The 16,847-nt window shown below is 41.9% G+C and overlaps 1 protein-coding gene across 1 annotated transcript in view; it reads right to left on the bottom strand.

The window, feature by feature from the left end:
- Window positions 1-371: 371 nt before the first annotated feature.
- Window positions 372-16,847, bottom strand: part of SPTLC2 (serine palmitoyltransferase long chain base subunit 2) — a 103,736-nt gene continuing 87,260 nt past the window's right edge. Inside the window, exons 10-12 of the mRNA XM_040226000.1 lie at window positions 15,915-16,050; window positions 13,627-13,756; window positions 372-5,480 (exon numbers count right to left, since the gene is read on the bottom strand). Of these exons, the coding sequence (XP_040081934.1) occupies window positions 5,361-5,480; window positions 13,627-13,756; window positions 15,915-16,050 (386 nt within the window). The 3' untranslated portion in view covers window positions 372-5,360. The remainder of the gene's footprint in view (window positions 5,481-13,626; window positions 13,757-15,914; window positions 16,051-16,847) is intronic.

The following is a 16,847-nucleotide window of genomic DNA, read 5'->3' as shown; positions in this document are numbered from 1 at the left end:
GGGGTGAGTTATGTTGTTAAAATCTTAGCTTGTTCTGTTACTGTTCCAGCTACTGTGAACCCAAAAGTCTCCCCCACCTTTTTGACTCCCTGTATGAATTCTTCTCGGGCTTCCCAAGTGGCTCAGTGGTAAAGAATCTGCCTGCCAGTGCAGGCGATGTGGGTTAGATCCCTGGGTCAGGAAGATCCCCTGGAGAAGGGAATGGCAACCACTCTAGTACTCTTGCCTGGGAAATCCCACGGACAGAGGAACTTGGTGGGCTGCAGTCTATGGAGCTGCAAAGAGCCAGACGCAACTGAGGGACACACCACGCAGTGCCTGGTGTGGAAACAGTACTCAGTATTTATTGGCTGAATGAATAAAGGCAGATACAGCTTTTCGAGTATTTTATTGGAGCAAAACAATGTATTTGCATGGGATGATTCTTAAGTTATCTCAAGTAGTTCCCCTTCAGCTCTTAACATACACTCTCAGAATGGATACACCTCCCCCAAGCCATTATTTATAGCTCAGCCATCATCCAACAAATTAAAAACAAAACAAAAAAATCATTCTGCAAAGAAGGGAGACAGGGTGACATTATAACACAATACTAAATCTTAAAAAACGTAATTTATATATTTCCCTTCTCTTTCTCAGATTATATGAGCATTACAGGGCTGGAGAAGGGTTATCACAGCACCTCTTGCAAATTCCAGTTTTTCAGGAATGAAAAATATATAGGCCAACAAAATAAAGAGCTCAGCTCCCCACAAGCTACGTCTCTATTCTTCATTTATCTTTCCCCCTTCTCTTAATGGTAGCTGCCTTTGTCCAGAGAGGGATCATTAAGACTGCGTCTGCATGCTGGCTGACTTGGTGACCTCACTAGTCTCCTCTGAAGAACCACTGAGGATGCGTTTTACTGTTCCAACCCTTAACAACTGAGGGAACAAGACCTAATGCTAAGGGTGAAGACATTCCACCCTAGCCAGGGGATATGTCCCACACTTCTTAGAAGACCTGGTCCAAGCGACAAAACTGTGCACAAGGAACTCCGGAACTGTGGTGGAAAAAGCAGACACTGAGTGGGCTCCAGGCTCCTCGTCTATGGGAGGATCCACTATCCATGCAGACAGCAACAAGACAGGATGCCTGGCACAATACCAAGGTGCTGAACTAACTTTTACCTTTCATTCAACTTTCCCACAACTGCTCCAGAACAGAGCTTTGGGTATGCTTCATTAAAAACATAGTAATGGCAGTTTAAGATAACCACTGAATTCTTTACGGTCAGTTGAATAAACTCATCATACCACAAAGAATTTCAGTTTATAAGGCCATTTATCATGTGTACTCCGTAGTAAACAAGACCTTGACCACAGCTCCCCCAAGTCCTTCCCAAGAATGACTGGGAATGTGACAATTCCAGACTCAGCAGAGACTAGAAAAACATTTCCAATGAGGGCTTGGGCTAGCCCCTTCAGTCTCCTCCCTAGAAAAGGCTCAATCTATAGGAAAAGGTGCTTAGAAGTACTGGAAATGACTAAAGGGGCAATGACATTTTTACACATTAAGAGCAAAGGGATCACTGGCAAGTCCTGACAGTTCTTCTGTACGATAAGGCAGGAAGCCAGCTGTCTAACTTAGCTATCTGGGCACATGGCAACTGGCTAGGAGTCTGAACACCATGTTTCATGGAGGTAATGCTGAGGAGAGAATGGAAGATATTTTGATTAACTGGTTTCACGGATTAAGATGCCTACTGGGCACTGAGCTTCCATGTTAGGCAGGTAGCAGCATATCAATCTACAGGCTGAGGGTGCATTGAAGCAGACAGCTGCTCAATGGCCAAGACGAATCCTGTGATTTTCATAACTCCCCCTTCGTTACCCCTTGGGGCTACACTGATTTTACCTGTGTGAAGTGCTCAACAATTCTTGACGTTCCTGACAGTGGACAGAGAAAAAGAACTCTTTCGTCTTTTCTAACCACACAGGTTATAGCAAGGAGAGATTAAAACCTATTCTGGCTTACCTAGAATATCAAGAGAGACATCCTGGGAATGCGGTCACAGCAACTCTTTGTATTATTACACAAGAACCAGGAGGGACTTTCCTGGCAGTCCAGTGGTTAAGACTCCACGCTTCCACTGCAGGAGGCGTGGGTTTGATCCCTGACTGCGGAACTAGACTTCTGCATGCCATGCAGAGTGGCCCAAAAAAGAGAAAACTGGGCAACAGTCAATTATATTCAACCTTCTGAAGGTAGTTTTGCCACAAATTCATACCAAAGAAGAACCCGAATTCTCTTTCTTCACATGACTAGCAGTTCTGTGCTGCTGCCTAACCCAGTATGACAAGTTGCTAGAGATCCTCATCAATTTGGAAAGGGAGGTGAGAGGGAATAAACACAGCTTTGGCTTCTGAAAAGGCACCAGGCAAACACACAGCCTTCAGAAGCTGTGTCCCTTACTTCTGTTCACCTTCAATGACCACATAAGGAAGAAGCCTGTTTGACCAACTGAAATACCCTATCACCAAAGTTTAAGACAGTGATGAAAAGACTAAAGGTGCCGAGTTCTTCAAACGAGCAAGCAGTACTCTGGGCTCCGGAGACCAGAATGTTTTTTAAAGCAAAAAAAGGCAAAGTGAAAAGCTTGGTGCTCCAAAGACCTTAACCCTGAACCTTCCCTTTCAACATTTACTTGTTCCGAAACACACACCAGATTCTAGGCCAAAGCTTTTAATAAAGATGGGAGGAGAATCTGACACTGCCACTTGATCCATTCTTTGGATCTGATTTTGATGTCCCCTAGTTATACACTTCCTGGTTTCTGATGCGATCTGCACAAAACAGTCATATAAACCTGAAATGGGTGAAGACAATGCTACATGAAAAGAGGGATGAGGAAAAGTAGTAAGGTTTAGGCACACCTCTATCAACTAACTCTGATGGATCAGCTTTGGTAGGAATGGTTAGCAGATACCTGTTTGAATCCCATCAGATTCCTGAAGCAGGCTGTGTTAAACCATGTACTAAACAACGCTTATTTGTTTTGGGTTTGTTTCTACTCATTCCCAATGACTTCATTTATATACACTTGTATTTTCCCAAGTACGTGGTTAAATAATGGTGTGTGTGATATGACTGGACCCTAGATTTACATTACAGTTTCAGGAAGAGACAATCAGTGTGCATAATGTTTTGTCCTCTAGAAAGTAGAGTGCTTGGTGAGATCACAGTTTTTTCACTTAAAAATAAACCTATAACTTAACTGCATTTATCCTGAAATAACTGCATAGCAAAGTGATATATATATATATATATATATATATATATATATTTAAATGCCCATATAACTGACATTTTAAGTTGCAGAGACTTCATGCAAGTCAAAATAAAAGACTGGCCATTAAGTTCATTGCTTAAAGTTTGTGACTTTTGCAAACTCTACACCAGCAAAAGCTCTCTGGTATTCTAATGGGGTTCTATGGTGAGGACCTAGATGTGCAGGGATTGTTAGTAATGTATTTTATTTTACATGACTAATTACTTAGTTTACCACAGTCTTTTTCACTCCAACTTGTACATGCTAAATGAGGTGTCTGCATCTCTACCTGGTTCTTTTTTTTTTTTTAATTCTTTAAAAAAGTATAATAAAACCTCAGACTATTTAAAGGGCTTAAGGTTCTCAGATGCTGAGAGTGACCTAAGGTAACTTAAGACATGAAAACAAAACTTCACCAGCAATAGCATCGTTTATGCCCTCCACTAAACGTATCAGCACAAAATACCACATCTGATGACAAGATGTCTAGAGAGAACTGGGACTGAGAATTTTTTCTGCCGATAAAAGGAGTGATTTCAAAAATGTACAAAACTGCTTTCACACAAAGTTCTTCCATTCTGTTTCCACTCCTTCCCCTGTAATACTTGATGGCTACTAAAAGGCAGCTGATCCTGGGTACAAAAAAGTCCAAAGTTCTCTTCACTTAAGCTTTGGTCAATGGAAAAAAAAGTAAGAACTTTAACATGGTGATTTTCGGATTTGTTCTTTGGTCAAGCAGTATAAAGCTCACTGAAAGATGTTCCCTTGCCTGGTATGAAAACAGAGTCAAAAGAGGATCTCAGGTTAGCGAAAGTGTGTTCAGAATTTCTCAGGGAGAAACAAGGAGGTAACGGAAGGAGACGGAGCCCCTGAGGCCCAGATGGCAGCTGAGAACTGCACTAGGCCACTGAGGACGAAAGAGCAACATCACTCAGAGAGTGCTACTTACATAGGCCATCCTCTAGAAAGGGTGAGCTAACAAACTCAGGGGACTGACAAATGCTTTCTGAGCCTTCCGGGGGGTTCACCCACATTTTCCTTCATCAGTTTCAATCCTAATCTGGACCCAGACCCAGGCAGAGGCTGTCATAATTTTGAAAAGTAGAAAGCAGTAATAACCAACCCAGACATTCTGTGGATACGAGGAGCCACCACCTCTTTCCACACTGCCCCTGCCCTCTCGTGCTGGCAGGAAGAAGGATCACCGAGGGGCCACTCTGCACACAGAGCAGAGAGCTTGGGCATCAGCTTCAGCACCGAGGTCTGACCAGGGTGGTACGTGGCTGCAATCTCCGTGTCTTAAAGAGGGAGCGGGAGTGCCAGATTGCAGCTTGGGAAACACCCAGAAACTGGACATAACCTTCAGAGGGTGACCATTATGGAGAAACATTTGATGGTGAATTATCCTCTGGTGGCCAGAACAAAACGGACAAAGACCAGGCCTCAGAGGCTCCTGGCCAGAGAGAATTCCAAGCGGAGGGGGGCAGTTTCAGCAATGTTAGTCTTGACTGCCTTTCTCACACGGCTAGACTTCAGTCACCTTTAAAACACTGGTGGATTGTGTCATGACTGGCTCAGTAGGGATTCCAAGGCTGGCAGCCTCTGAGACCTTGACTGGAGGTGAGTGGGAGGCACCTGCTCCCCAGGAAGGAGGGCCAGGGACGGTAGGAGCTCTGGCCGGGCTCAGGAGTGGGAGGGGCTGCAAGAGCAAAACAGCCTGCGTGGTCAGCCAGAGACGGGCTAGGGTCAGCGTGATTTCACAAGTAGAATAGTTATAAAATAAAACATTTTTTTTTAATAGACAAAAAAAGCAAAGTGAGTCACCCTCTTTTTTTTTTTTTTAAAGGTGAAATGTAGCGAAGGAAGGATGTGCAGCAGTTTCTCACTATTTACAAAACGCCGCTGAGTGGAGGCGGCCGCCGTCAGTAGCTGAGGAAATGTCTTGCGTGTGAGATGGCCACGCAAGTGTGGTTCCTGCCGCTGGCTGAGAGAGGCCACACGCAGCTCCTGGGTGAGCGAGAGAGTTCCTGCAGCGGAGCACCAAAAAGGCTCAGTCTTCCGTTTCCTCATATGTCATCTCATCAAAGGGCCTGTCCAGGAGGGGCACTGACCGACGGCGGGAGTACTTCAGATGCAGCAGGTCCCCGACTTCACCTATCTCCTTTAAAGCCTGGTACACAAAACAGAGCAGGAGTTACTACACAAGACAGAGCAGGAGTGAGTCACAGCCGGGAGGAGGAAGGCACATTGCTGCTTTGTCTTTCTAAAAACAATCATGGCACGGTTATCCTGTGGTGGGACCGTACCCGGTGCATTTACTCTGAGCAGACTAGAGTCTGGAAGTGGAAAGAGCTGGTTTTTGAGCAAGGACATCAGGCTGACCATGAAGAACAGGCTGTGACAAGCAGGGATTCAGGATGAAGGGTATAATTAATCAACATATGACATGCTTGCTATAAGAAGAAGTGTGTGCCCTGAATTGGACAGGATGGCTACAACTTGTCACCTCTCCTTTTATCCTCCAGTACGTGTTCTTTCTGGTGTCACACTACCAGAAAAGTGGGAAGAAGCTAGCATTGGGATGCTTCCTAGATGAGAGATGAAGAAAGTCCCCAAATGCACTGCTGTGCAGACTCGGTAAGAAAAAAGAAAGAACAGAGTCAGCATTTAAACTCAGGTTTGATTTTACACCCCCAAATCCTAACATGGACAGACTATCTTGTCTTTCCATCAAAACTCTCAGTATAACTTTGTCTGTAAGGTCTGCTCTTTTATTTTTCAAAGATCATATGTTTCTTATAAAAATTAAAACACTAAGACAAGTGATGAAGTGAAAAACCTCTTCCTGATTGCTACACTAGTCTTACCTCATAATCTGTGTATGGTTTCCTATATATACTTAAAAACAAACAAAACCCAACTCCTGGTTGAAGTATACATACATACAGCAAAGTATACAAATCATAGTTCACACAGTTAACTTTCCAAAAAGCCAGCACACAGAGAGTCAGAATAGAGAACCACAATGCAAGAAAGGGATGTGTGACATATGTGATCAGAATTTCTCAGAGCAATCCATCGAAGACAGCCAAAATTCTGAAATCCTAGATTCTAAGGCTTTCTAATAAAAGCACCTGGCCCAGGTCACAGACCGCATTTTTAGCTCCAGGCAGCTCTCCAGCACTGGCATTCACTCCACAGGCATCTGGGGATGTGTCTAATAGGCTCGGCTTTGGTGAGAATGGCTCTATCTGGGACACCACCTCATTAGACTAAGAAAAGGTAGAAGCCCGGCTGCCTGACTGTGGCTCTCCAAATCTCTATCACATCACACAAATCATCTGTCCACTCAGGGTTATAATTACACAGGAAAATGTATACCATCTAGCTCAGAAAAGAAAATCAGTTGATTATTAGTTAATAGATACATTCAACTGTTCTTAAGTTTAGCCTTTAAGAAATCAGTGTTTGGGGAGGGGGACACTAATAAAAAGTATTGCATATTTACTCTAACATAAGAAAAATACTCTTCACTCCAAATGTGAAAAATATAAAAAGCAAGTAAGAGTTGGACTTCAATATGCTATCAGAACAGTGGTAAACCTTGAGGAGAGGTTTAATTAAAAGTTCCATATGGAAATAATTTAAGATTGAATTTTAGCTGTGAGAATCTCTTAAACCATTTATTCTCCCAACCTCTGATATAGGACTTACTAATTTAAAACAATACGTGACTTACTAAATCACAAAGTAAAGGATATTCAGAAGAACATGATATTGTTCATCAATTAAAAAAGAAAATGAGCAAGAAAGCCACTGCAGCCCAAAGGGATGTAGACTGATACTATAACAAATATCTCAGATGGACAGGTTTCACTGACATAAAAGAGAAAACTGTAACTACAAACTGCTGGCCATGTTGTGAGGTTACCTGGTTAGATTAGGAATAAGGAACCATTACAAGTATCACAGTTTGTTAACAAATAGTCTACACTGAACTTCTGGATGACAAGGTAAGATGAGTTCTTAGGGAAAAAACATGTTAATTATAGGGTTGGATATGGCCTTTGAATGAGAATATTCTAGAATAGCTGCACATCCCTGAGCTGACAATTTTGCTCTTCTCCTTTCTAAAAATAATAGCTTTACTGAGATGTAATTCACAAAATTCACCTCTTAGAAGTTCATAATTCACTGCTTCTGGGTATATTCAGAGTTGTACAACTTTCATCACTATCTAATTTTAAAACATTATCACTTCAAAAAATAAACTCCATACTCAAATCCTCATTCCTCCTTTCCCTAGGCCCTGACAACCACAATCTGTTTTCTGGCCGGGGATGTGCCTGGCTTAGACACTGCGTATGGATGGTCTTCTGCGTCTTCTTTCACTTTGCATGCTGTTTTCAAGGCTCAGCCATGCTGTAAGGGTATAACTTCATTCTCTGGTATGTGGTTATCCAGCTGTTCAGTACCATTAATTGAAGAGACTGCACCTTCTCCATTAACCAGTCTTGGGCTTCCGTGTTGAAAATCAATTAGCCGCAGATGCTAGGGTTTATTTCCTGGCTCTCGACTCCACTCCATTGGCCTAAAAGCCTATCTTCATGCCAGTACTCCACTGTTCCAGTCACTGTAGCACTGCAGTAAGGTTTGCAATCGGGAAATCTCCAACTTCTATTTTCCTTCTCAATATTGTTTTGCTGATCTGGGGCCTCCTACGGTTCCATACGAATTTAAGGATCAGCTTTCCTATTCCTGCAAAAATAGCCACTATCATTTTGACAGGGACGGCAGTGGGTCTACAGACCTTGCTGAACTGATATTTTAATAAACTTAAATCTTCCAGTCCATGGATATGGGCTATCTTTACATTTATGTAAGTCTTCTTCATTTCTTCCAGCATTGTTTGACAGCTTAATATGTAAGTCTTCCACCTCCCTGGTTAAATTTATTTCCAGGTATTTTATCCTTTTGAATGCTATCATAAATGAAATATTAATCTCCTTTTCATGTGTTCACTGCCAGTGTATAGAAATACACTAATTTTTGTGTTTTTTACTCTGCAACTTTGCTGAATATATTTATTAGCTATAGCAGGTTAGTTTTTTAGTGTGAATTATAGTGCATTTCCTATATATAGAATCATGTCTCAGGGCCTATTAATAAATAAAACTTCATTTATATCTCATAATGTTGTTTACTTCCATAAAAAATCATTAAGACAAAATGACTTTAACAAACCTGCAGTTTCAAAAAAAAATACTTTATGCTTAAAAAACCTATATGGAAGGCAAAGTCAAATAACCCTTCAAGTGGATATTATGAGAAAAAGATCAGAACTGTCAACTGGTAAATACACTATTGGCAATAGAAATCTACCAAGATACCTGATTACAGCTAAGTTATTTCATGAATGTGTTTAGTTACCAGGAGTAAAAACTTTTAGAAGACATAATGAATAACTTTAGTCATTGCTATTAATGATAGTTATTTTTTAAAAAGTGTGTTGAAACTCTTAAATACCCAAACAGGATGGAAGAGAAGCTGTTATCATTGGGTTAAAAAATAATCAAAGAAGAAATTCATTAGTAAAATTTTTGAGTGAAGGGAAAATCTATCGGAAAAATCTCAAAAGGTATAATAAAAATAAAGAAGAAAGATACAGTATCAATAAATTGAATCCAATTTAAGTGTCAGATGATTAGAATATACCATATTTGTAGATTTGCTATGAAGAAACAGGGACAAAAAAATCAAAATCTGTAGCAGTTAAGAAAATTAAAATGTCAATTAAGCTGTTTTTTAAAATTAAGCTTTTGAAAACATGCATTCATAATATTAAGATTAGTAGCTCTCCAATGAATTAATATTCTGATATTTCTATCACCTAATTTTTTTTCTATCAACCAATTTTATGCAAATATCACATTCTAGAGCTCTATAAACTCTTAGAAAGTAGTATTTATTTAAAGTCTGAAATCCTTTTGTGTTTTCTTAGAAGTCTGAAATCTTAGAGAGGCTGGAGACAGGACAGTGGAGTAGAGGGACTTGAGTTCACCCTCTCTCTAAATCACAACCACCTGCTGAACAACCACTGACAAAAAAGACTGGAACCTATCATAAAAGAGACTCTACATCCAAAGACAAAGAAGGATCCACAACAAGATGGCAGGAAGGGCACATTCACAACACACTCAAATCTCATACCCAATGGGTGGGCAACCCACTGACTGGAAAATAATTACACTGCAGAGTTTCTCCTATAGGAAGGAGAGTTCTGAGCCCAGTGTCAGGCATCCCAGCTTGGGGTGGGGGGGTCTGGCAATGGGAGGAGCAGCATCTGGCTTTGAAGGCCAGTGGGGCTTGATTACAGTCCTCCACAGGACTGGGGGAAACAGAAACTCCATTTTGGAAGATGCACGCAATGTCTTGTATGCACCAGGACCCTGGGGAAAAGCCGTGACATAGAAGCCTGGGCCAGACCTACATGCTGGTCTTGGAAGGGTCCCCAAGGGAGGGCAGGGGTGGCTGTGGCTCACACTGGCGGTGGAGGTATGGGGGAATACTCATTAGAGTCTGGAGACTGATGCTCTGACACCAAGACCCTGCCCCACCTCACAGCCTGTGCACCTAGTGTTTGGATGCGGCAGCCCAAACAGCCAACACCGCGGAACGCAGGCCCACTCATCACCAGACAGGCTGCCTAAAGACTTCCGGAGCCCACAGCTGCCTCTAAACACTCCCCCTCATACGGCCCTGCCCACTAGAGGGACAAGACCCAGCTCTACCCACCAGTGGGCAGGCGCCAATCCCTCCCACCAGGAAGCCTGCACAAGCCTCTAGACCAGCCTCAGCCACCAGGGGCCAGATACGAGAAGGATGAGGAACTTCAACCCTGCAGCCTGCGTAATAGAGACGGCAAACACAGAAAGTTAAGACAAAATGAGATAGCAGAGGAATATATTTTCAGACAAAGGATCAAGATAAAACCCCAGAAGACAAATCAATGAGGTGGAGACAAGAATCTACCTGAAAAAGTATTCACAGTAATGATAATAAAGATGACCCAAGATCTCAGGGGAAAAAGAAAAAAATGGAGGCACACACCAAGAAGGTACAAGAAATGTGTAACAAAGAGCTAGAAAGTATAAACAACAGAGTTCAACAGCACAATAACTGAAATGAAAAACAGAAGGAATATTTTTATTATTAGTGATTCTACTAGAAGGAATCAACAGAATACATCAATAAGGAGAACAGATAAGTGACTTGAAGACAAAATGGTGGAAATCACTGGAGTGGAACAGAATGAGGAAAAAAGTTAAAAGAAAAGCAGACGGTGTTAGAGACCTTTAGGACATCAAACATACCAACATTCACATAACAGGAGTCCCAGAAGGAGGAGAGAGAGAGAGAGAGAAAGGCCTAGGAAAACATAGGGAGATAACAGCGGAAAACTTCCCTAACATAGGAAAGGAAACAGCCACCCAAGTCCAGGAAGTGCAGAGTCCCATATAGCATAAACCCAAGGAGCAACACACCAAGACACATGTTAATCAAACAAACAAAAATTAAAGACAAAGATAAACTATTAAAAGCAGCAAGGGAAAAGGGAATCCCCATAAGGTTACCAGTTGATTGTTTAAGCAGAAACTATGCAGGTCAAAAGGGAAAGGCATGATATATTTAAAGCGATGAGAGCAAAAATCCTACAACCAAGAATACTCTACCCAGTGAGGCTCTCATTCAGATTTGATGGAGAAATCAAAAGCCTCACAAACAAGCAGAGGATGAGAGAATTCAGCACCATTAAACCAGCTTTACAACAATAGTAAACATTAGAAACAAGAGAAACACAATTAGAAACAAGAAAACTACAAATGGGAAAGCTCACTGGTAAAGGCAAACATACAGTTAACAAAACGGCAATAAGAACATACATATAGGTAATTACTTTAAACATAAATGGGTTAAATGCTTCAACCAAAAGACAGACTGGCTGAATGGATACAAAAACAAGGTCCATATATATGCTGCCTGTAAGAGACCCACTGCAGATCTGGAATACATATAGACTGAAAGTGAGGGGATAGAAAACGGTATCCATGTAAATGGAATTCAAAAGAAAGCTGAAGCAGTACTCGTGTCAGACAAAACAGACTTTAAAATAAAGACTGTTACTAGAGACAAAGAAGGATACTATATAATGATCAAGGGATCAATCAAAGAAGATGATGCAACGCTTTGACTGTGTGGATCACAACAAATTGTGGAAAATTCTTAAAGAGATGGGAATACCAGACCACTTGACCTGCCCCTTGAGAAATCTGTATGCAGGTCAGGAAGCAACAGTTAGTTCCAAGTCCGGAAAGGAGTACGTCAAAGCTGTTTATTGTCACCCTGCTTATTTAACTTATATGCAGTACATCATGAGAAATGCTTGGCTGAATGAAGCACAAAGTGGAGTCAAGATTGCTGGGAGAAATATCAATAACCTCAGATATGCAGATGACACCACCCTTATGGCAGAAAGTGAAGAGGAACTAAAAAGTCTCTTGATGAAAGTGAAAGAGGAGAGTGAAAAAGTTGGCTTAAAGCTCAACATTCAGAAAACTAAGATCACAGCATCTGGCCCCATCACTTCATGGGAAATAGATGGGGAAACAATGGAAACAGTGACAGACTTTATTTTGGGGGGCTCCAAAATCACTGCAGATGGGTGACTTCAACCATAAAATTAAAAGACACTTCCTCCTTGGAAGAAAAGTTATGACCAATCTAGACAGCATATTTAAAAGCAGAGACACTGCCAACAAAGGTCCGTCTAGTCAAAGCTGTGGTTTTTCCAGTAGCCATGTATGGATGTGAGAGTTGGACTATAAAGAAAGCTGAATGCTGAAGAATTGATGCTTTTGAACTGTGGTGTTGGAGAAGACACTTGAGAGTCCCTTGGACTGCAAGGAGATCCAACCAGTCCATCCTAAAGGAAATCAGTCCTGAATATTCATTGGAAGGACTGATGCTGAAGCTGAAACTCTAATACTTGAGCCACCTGATGCAAAGAAGTAGCTCACGGGAAAAGACTGTAATGCTGGGGAAGATTGAAGTGGGGAGAAGGGGACGGCAGAGGATGAGATCGATGGATGGCATTATCAACTCAATGGACATGAGTTTTGAGTAGACTCCTGGAGTTAGTGATGGACAGGAGGCCTGGTGTGCTGCAGTCTATGGAATCGCAGAGAATCGGACATGACTGAGCGACTGAACTAAACTGAACTGAACTAAATGCACCCAACATAGGAACACGTTAATGCTTTAAAAAGTCTGAAGTCTTGTATGTGAGGTAATAGCATATTAAAGAAATACCAAGAGACGAGAACATATTAAGAGACCATAAATTGTTACAGTCAGTAATAATTATGAGTTCCTATGATATGCTTGGCACACAGAATGAAAATAATAGACTTAGCTCCTGCTTAAGACTTATCTAATGGAAAAGACTGCCATTAAATAACTACAGGTGTAAAGAATTTTCTAGACAAGAGTCTTAGGATTTTCAGAAACATCTAGCAAGAAGGTTTGGGAAAACCCTTGAGCAAGTCTATGTGGAGATGTGACGAATGAGTAACAGTCAGCCAGACAAAGGGGAGAGAAGGGTCAAGAGAGAAACTTCCACACACAGAAAAACAGGTGGGAAAGCTTACAAGAGAAAGCTAGAATAGAAAGAGAATAAAGAGTTGTAGAGACTATAATGAGGGAGAGAGTGGAACAAGATGAAGCCAGAAATTTCCCAAGAGCCCTGATCACACAGGATCTGGTGGGTGATGCTAACAGCTTTGCAATTTTTTGTTAACAGCCAGTATTAAACAGCACCATGTGTTCCCTCCTCTATCAGTGACTATCTATCTCAGGTGCTCAATGACCACGAGGACCAACAGATGATTGATTTCACCTGATACACAGGCCTTCTTAGTATAAGATATATTTATATCAAAGTGACGGAGAAGGCACTGGCGAACCACTCCAGTACTCTTGCCTGGAAAATCCCATGGATGAAGGAGCCTGGAAGGCTGCAGTCCATGGGGTCGCTGCGAGTTGGACACGACTGAGCAACTTCACTTTCACTTTTCACTTTCATGCACTGGAGAAGGAAATGGCAACCCACTCCAGTGTTCTTGCCTGGAGAGTCCCAGGGACAGGGGAGCCTGGTGGGCTGCCGTCTCTGGGGTCGCACAGAGTCGGACACGACTGAAGTGACTTAGCAGCAGCAGGAGCAGCAGCAGCAGCTTATCAAAGTGAAAGTGTCTACTTACAGTATCCAGCATTTCTCTGGTATGAGCTGCAGACAGGCAAAATCTGGCTCTTGACTCAATGATTGGGGTGGCAGGAAATCCTACCACAACTACACCAATATTTCTCTTCAGCATCTCCCGCCCAAAGGCGCTGCAAAGGGAAAACAAGAAACCAGGACGGATAATGAAGCACACAGTACAAAGCTCTTGCCGTCCTGAGTGATTTAAACTCTTAAAGGCACCAGAGATTTCTATTAGGAATTTCTTCTAACTTCTGTGAAAGTTAAAACTGACAGTTTACAAAGACTCTATTCAATCCTAAAGTAGTCTTCTCCCAAATGGTTTCCTTCAGAAAGGTGAAAGGATAAGTGTTGGCAGAGACCAATTTTAAATAAGGCTTGTCAAAGTAATTTGCAGTTGTAGCTTTAAGGTGTCCCTGACATGTAACAGTGGCTCAGAGGTTTCAAAATGAACTTGAGTTTAAGCCTGGTCCTTGAAATGTTAGGCTTGGCAGTATAAAAAAATTTTTAAGATTAAGGATGTGGAGGATCTGCTATAATATGGACGTTTTTCTGCTGGTAGAAAGACCAAGCATTAGCCTTCCATGCATTTTCTGGATCGATTTAGGTGCTGAGCTGTCACTGGCATTCAGGGTTTCCTTAGGTGTGTGTGGGGCCAGCACATCCCACCTTCAGATGACCACCCAGACCACCATACTCCCAGGTTTCCTGATTTAATTTCCCCTCCTATAATAGTTCTGGGCTCCCCTGGTGGCTCAGATGGTAAAGTGTCTGCCTGGAATGTGGGAGACCCAGGGTCGATTCCTGGGTCGGGAAGATCCCCTGGAGAAGGAAATGGCAACCCACTCCAGCACTCTTGCCTGGAAAATCCCATGGACCGCTACAGTCCATGGGGTCACAAAGAGTCGGACACAACTGAGCAACTTCACTTTCACTTTCCTATAATAATTCACTTTAATAAACATTTGCTGAGTGCCAGGAGCTATGTGGGCACTGGACATTCAAAGGTGAAGAAAAAACTTGCTCCTCTGATGAGTTCACTTAAACCTGAGAAATGATCCTTACTCAAATTTATATTTAAGACCTAGTCAAACTCACAACTCTGAAAAGACGTGCTTTTTTTACTGACTAAGCAGATGATTTCCTTTATCCACTTCATATCGGCTTTTCAAATATATCTTGGTTTTGTTATACGTCTGTGCTTCTCAAATACACCGAAAACTACTTCAGGGCAAAGATTCCCATTATTCATGCCTGGCACAAGCCAAAGGGGCTGGTGCACTGTGCACATCTGGTAACTGTGCCTGTGCACGGCTGACCTCACGGCTCACTGCTCCCCTTGGGCACTGCAGTTCAGCTCACTCACCTCCTGCCAGTCTTCCACTGGCTAACTATAACTGTGTGTATTATGGCCTTTGGACAGAAGCTTCATTCTCCAAGTGGCTAACTTGCTCAGCTATGAGTTCCAGCTCATATATCATCTTCCCTTCCCACTGAGGCTCACCCAGGGGTGACCATCCCATTTAATTCTGTAATCTGCCCACCCACAAGGCAATCTCTCTCACCCCCTATCCTACTGTTTTTTCCCATGGCACTTAAAACCTTTCAACATACATATTACAAATTTCCTTATTTATTCTGTTTGTCTGACTCATGCCCCAGTAGAGCATAAACTCCACAAGGACAGAGATTTTTATTTCTGTGGTTTGTTAACTGATCTATCTTTAAGCCCCTAGAAGAGTACATTTAACTCAAATGTTTGTTTAATGAAAGACTAACAAGTTAATGCATTTTACAAACCGGAATCCACTGTTTACTCTATGGCACATCCAGTAAATGAAGGTTAACATAATGTGACCAAGACATTTTACCTAACAGAACATGTAGCCCTGGTCTCACATCATGGGAGAGCTTAAGTCTAATAAGAGGCTCATCTGTCATCTGCAAAAAAGTAACCAATTTTGGAGACTTAATGGTTAAGAATCTACCTGCCAATACAGGGGACATGAGTTCGATCCCTGGTCCAGGGAGATCCCACATGCAGCAGAGCAGGTAAGCCCGTGCAACCCAACTACGGAGCCTGAGCTCTGGGGCCTGCGAGCCAAAACCACGGAGCCCATGTGCCACAACTGCTGAAGCCTGCATACTCTAGAACCCTTGCTCCGCAACAAGAGGACCCACTGTGGTGAAAAGCCGATGGACCACAACCAGAGAGTAGTTCCTGCTTGCTGCCACAAGGGAAAGCCCACGCACACAGCTAAAATTTAAAAAAAAAAAAAAAAAAGGTACCCGATTTTGGCTGGCATGTAGAGCATCAGAGGCACCACTGGAGAATCTTCATTCCCATAGATGATGAAGCCCATGCTTTTCAGACGTCTCCTGAAATACCGGACGTTTTCGGCTAACTGCTGAATACACTCTTTGCCTGGAAAATCATGGGGAGGGAAACAAAATAATTTTTGTACAGTAAACTGTATGGAATATAAAAAGACACAAATATATCTTGCTTTGGTAAATTCTGTCATGGTAAGTGCTGCGTGTAGATTTCACAGTAATGTACAAAATAAAGTTTATGAGTAGTATTTCCACTACTACCAGAGGCACGCAAGCATCCTCCAGCATGGTCACCGACGCCACCTCATTTCACACCCTGCCACCCTTCACAGTAGGTAAGATACTTACCATCATTTCATTTATATAAATGTTTATACAATATATGATATATAAATACATATATTTATATTAGGAGACTCACAAGGTTGTGACTGGCTCACAGTCATATGATAATGAGTGGCACAGCTGACTAGAATTAAGGTCTCTCAACTTCAATATTCATTCCAAAAACCTTGCTGCAAATGATTTTACACATAAGATCAGAGAGAGAGCCATTCAGAGTCCCACATTTTCTTCTTGAGTTTTGAGTTTGTATTACCATTTTCCTAAGACTCCTATCAAACAGCAGCAGCATACCGATGTAACGTAAAAATCATATTTTTAACCCTACTTTGTTCATCTCTCCTAAACACAAATGGATTAAGGCATACATTTTTCTAAGTGCTAACTGACTAGATATCTGACCTGGTTTTGACTTTATGGGACATCAATCTATGAACAGATGTCCCAGAACAATCGTTCTGTTATAGACAGCAAGACACAAACTCAAAAGATCAGCTTGTAAGGGCTAAGAACTGTTCAATAGTTTTCAAAATCTACTCACAAATA

This window comes from Oryx dammah, unplaced genomic scaffold (genome assembly GCF_014754425.2).
Source record: "Oryx dammah isolate SB20612 unplaced genomic scaffold, SCBI_Odam_1.1 HiC_scaffold_26, whole genome shotgun sequence".
Classification (NCBI taxonomy): Eukaryota; Metazoa; Chordata; class Mammalia; order Artiodactyla; family Bovidae; genus Oryx; species Oryx dammah.
Note: the sequence above shows the minus strand (reverse complement) of the source record. Positions and strands in the feature narration are given on the sequence as shown.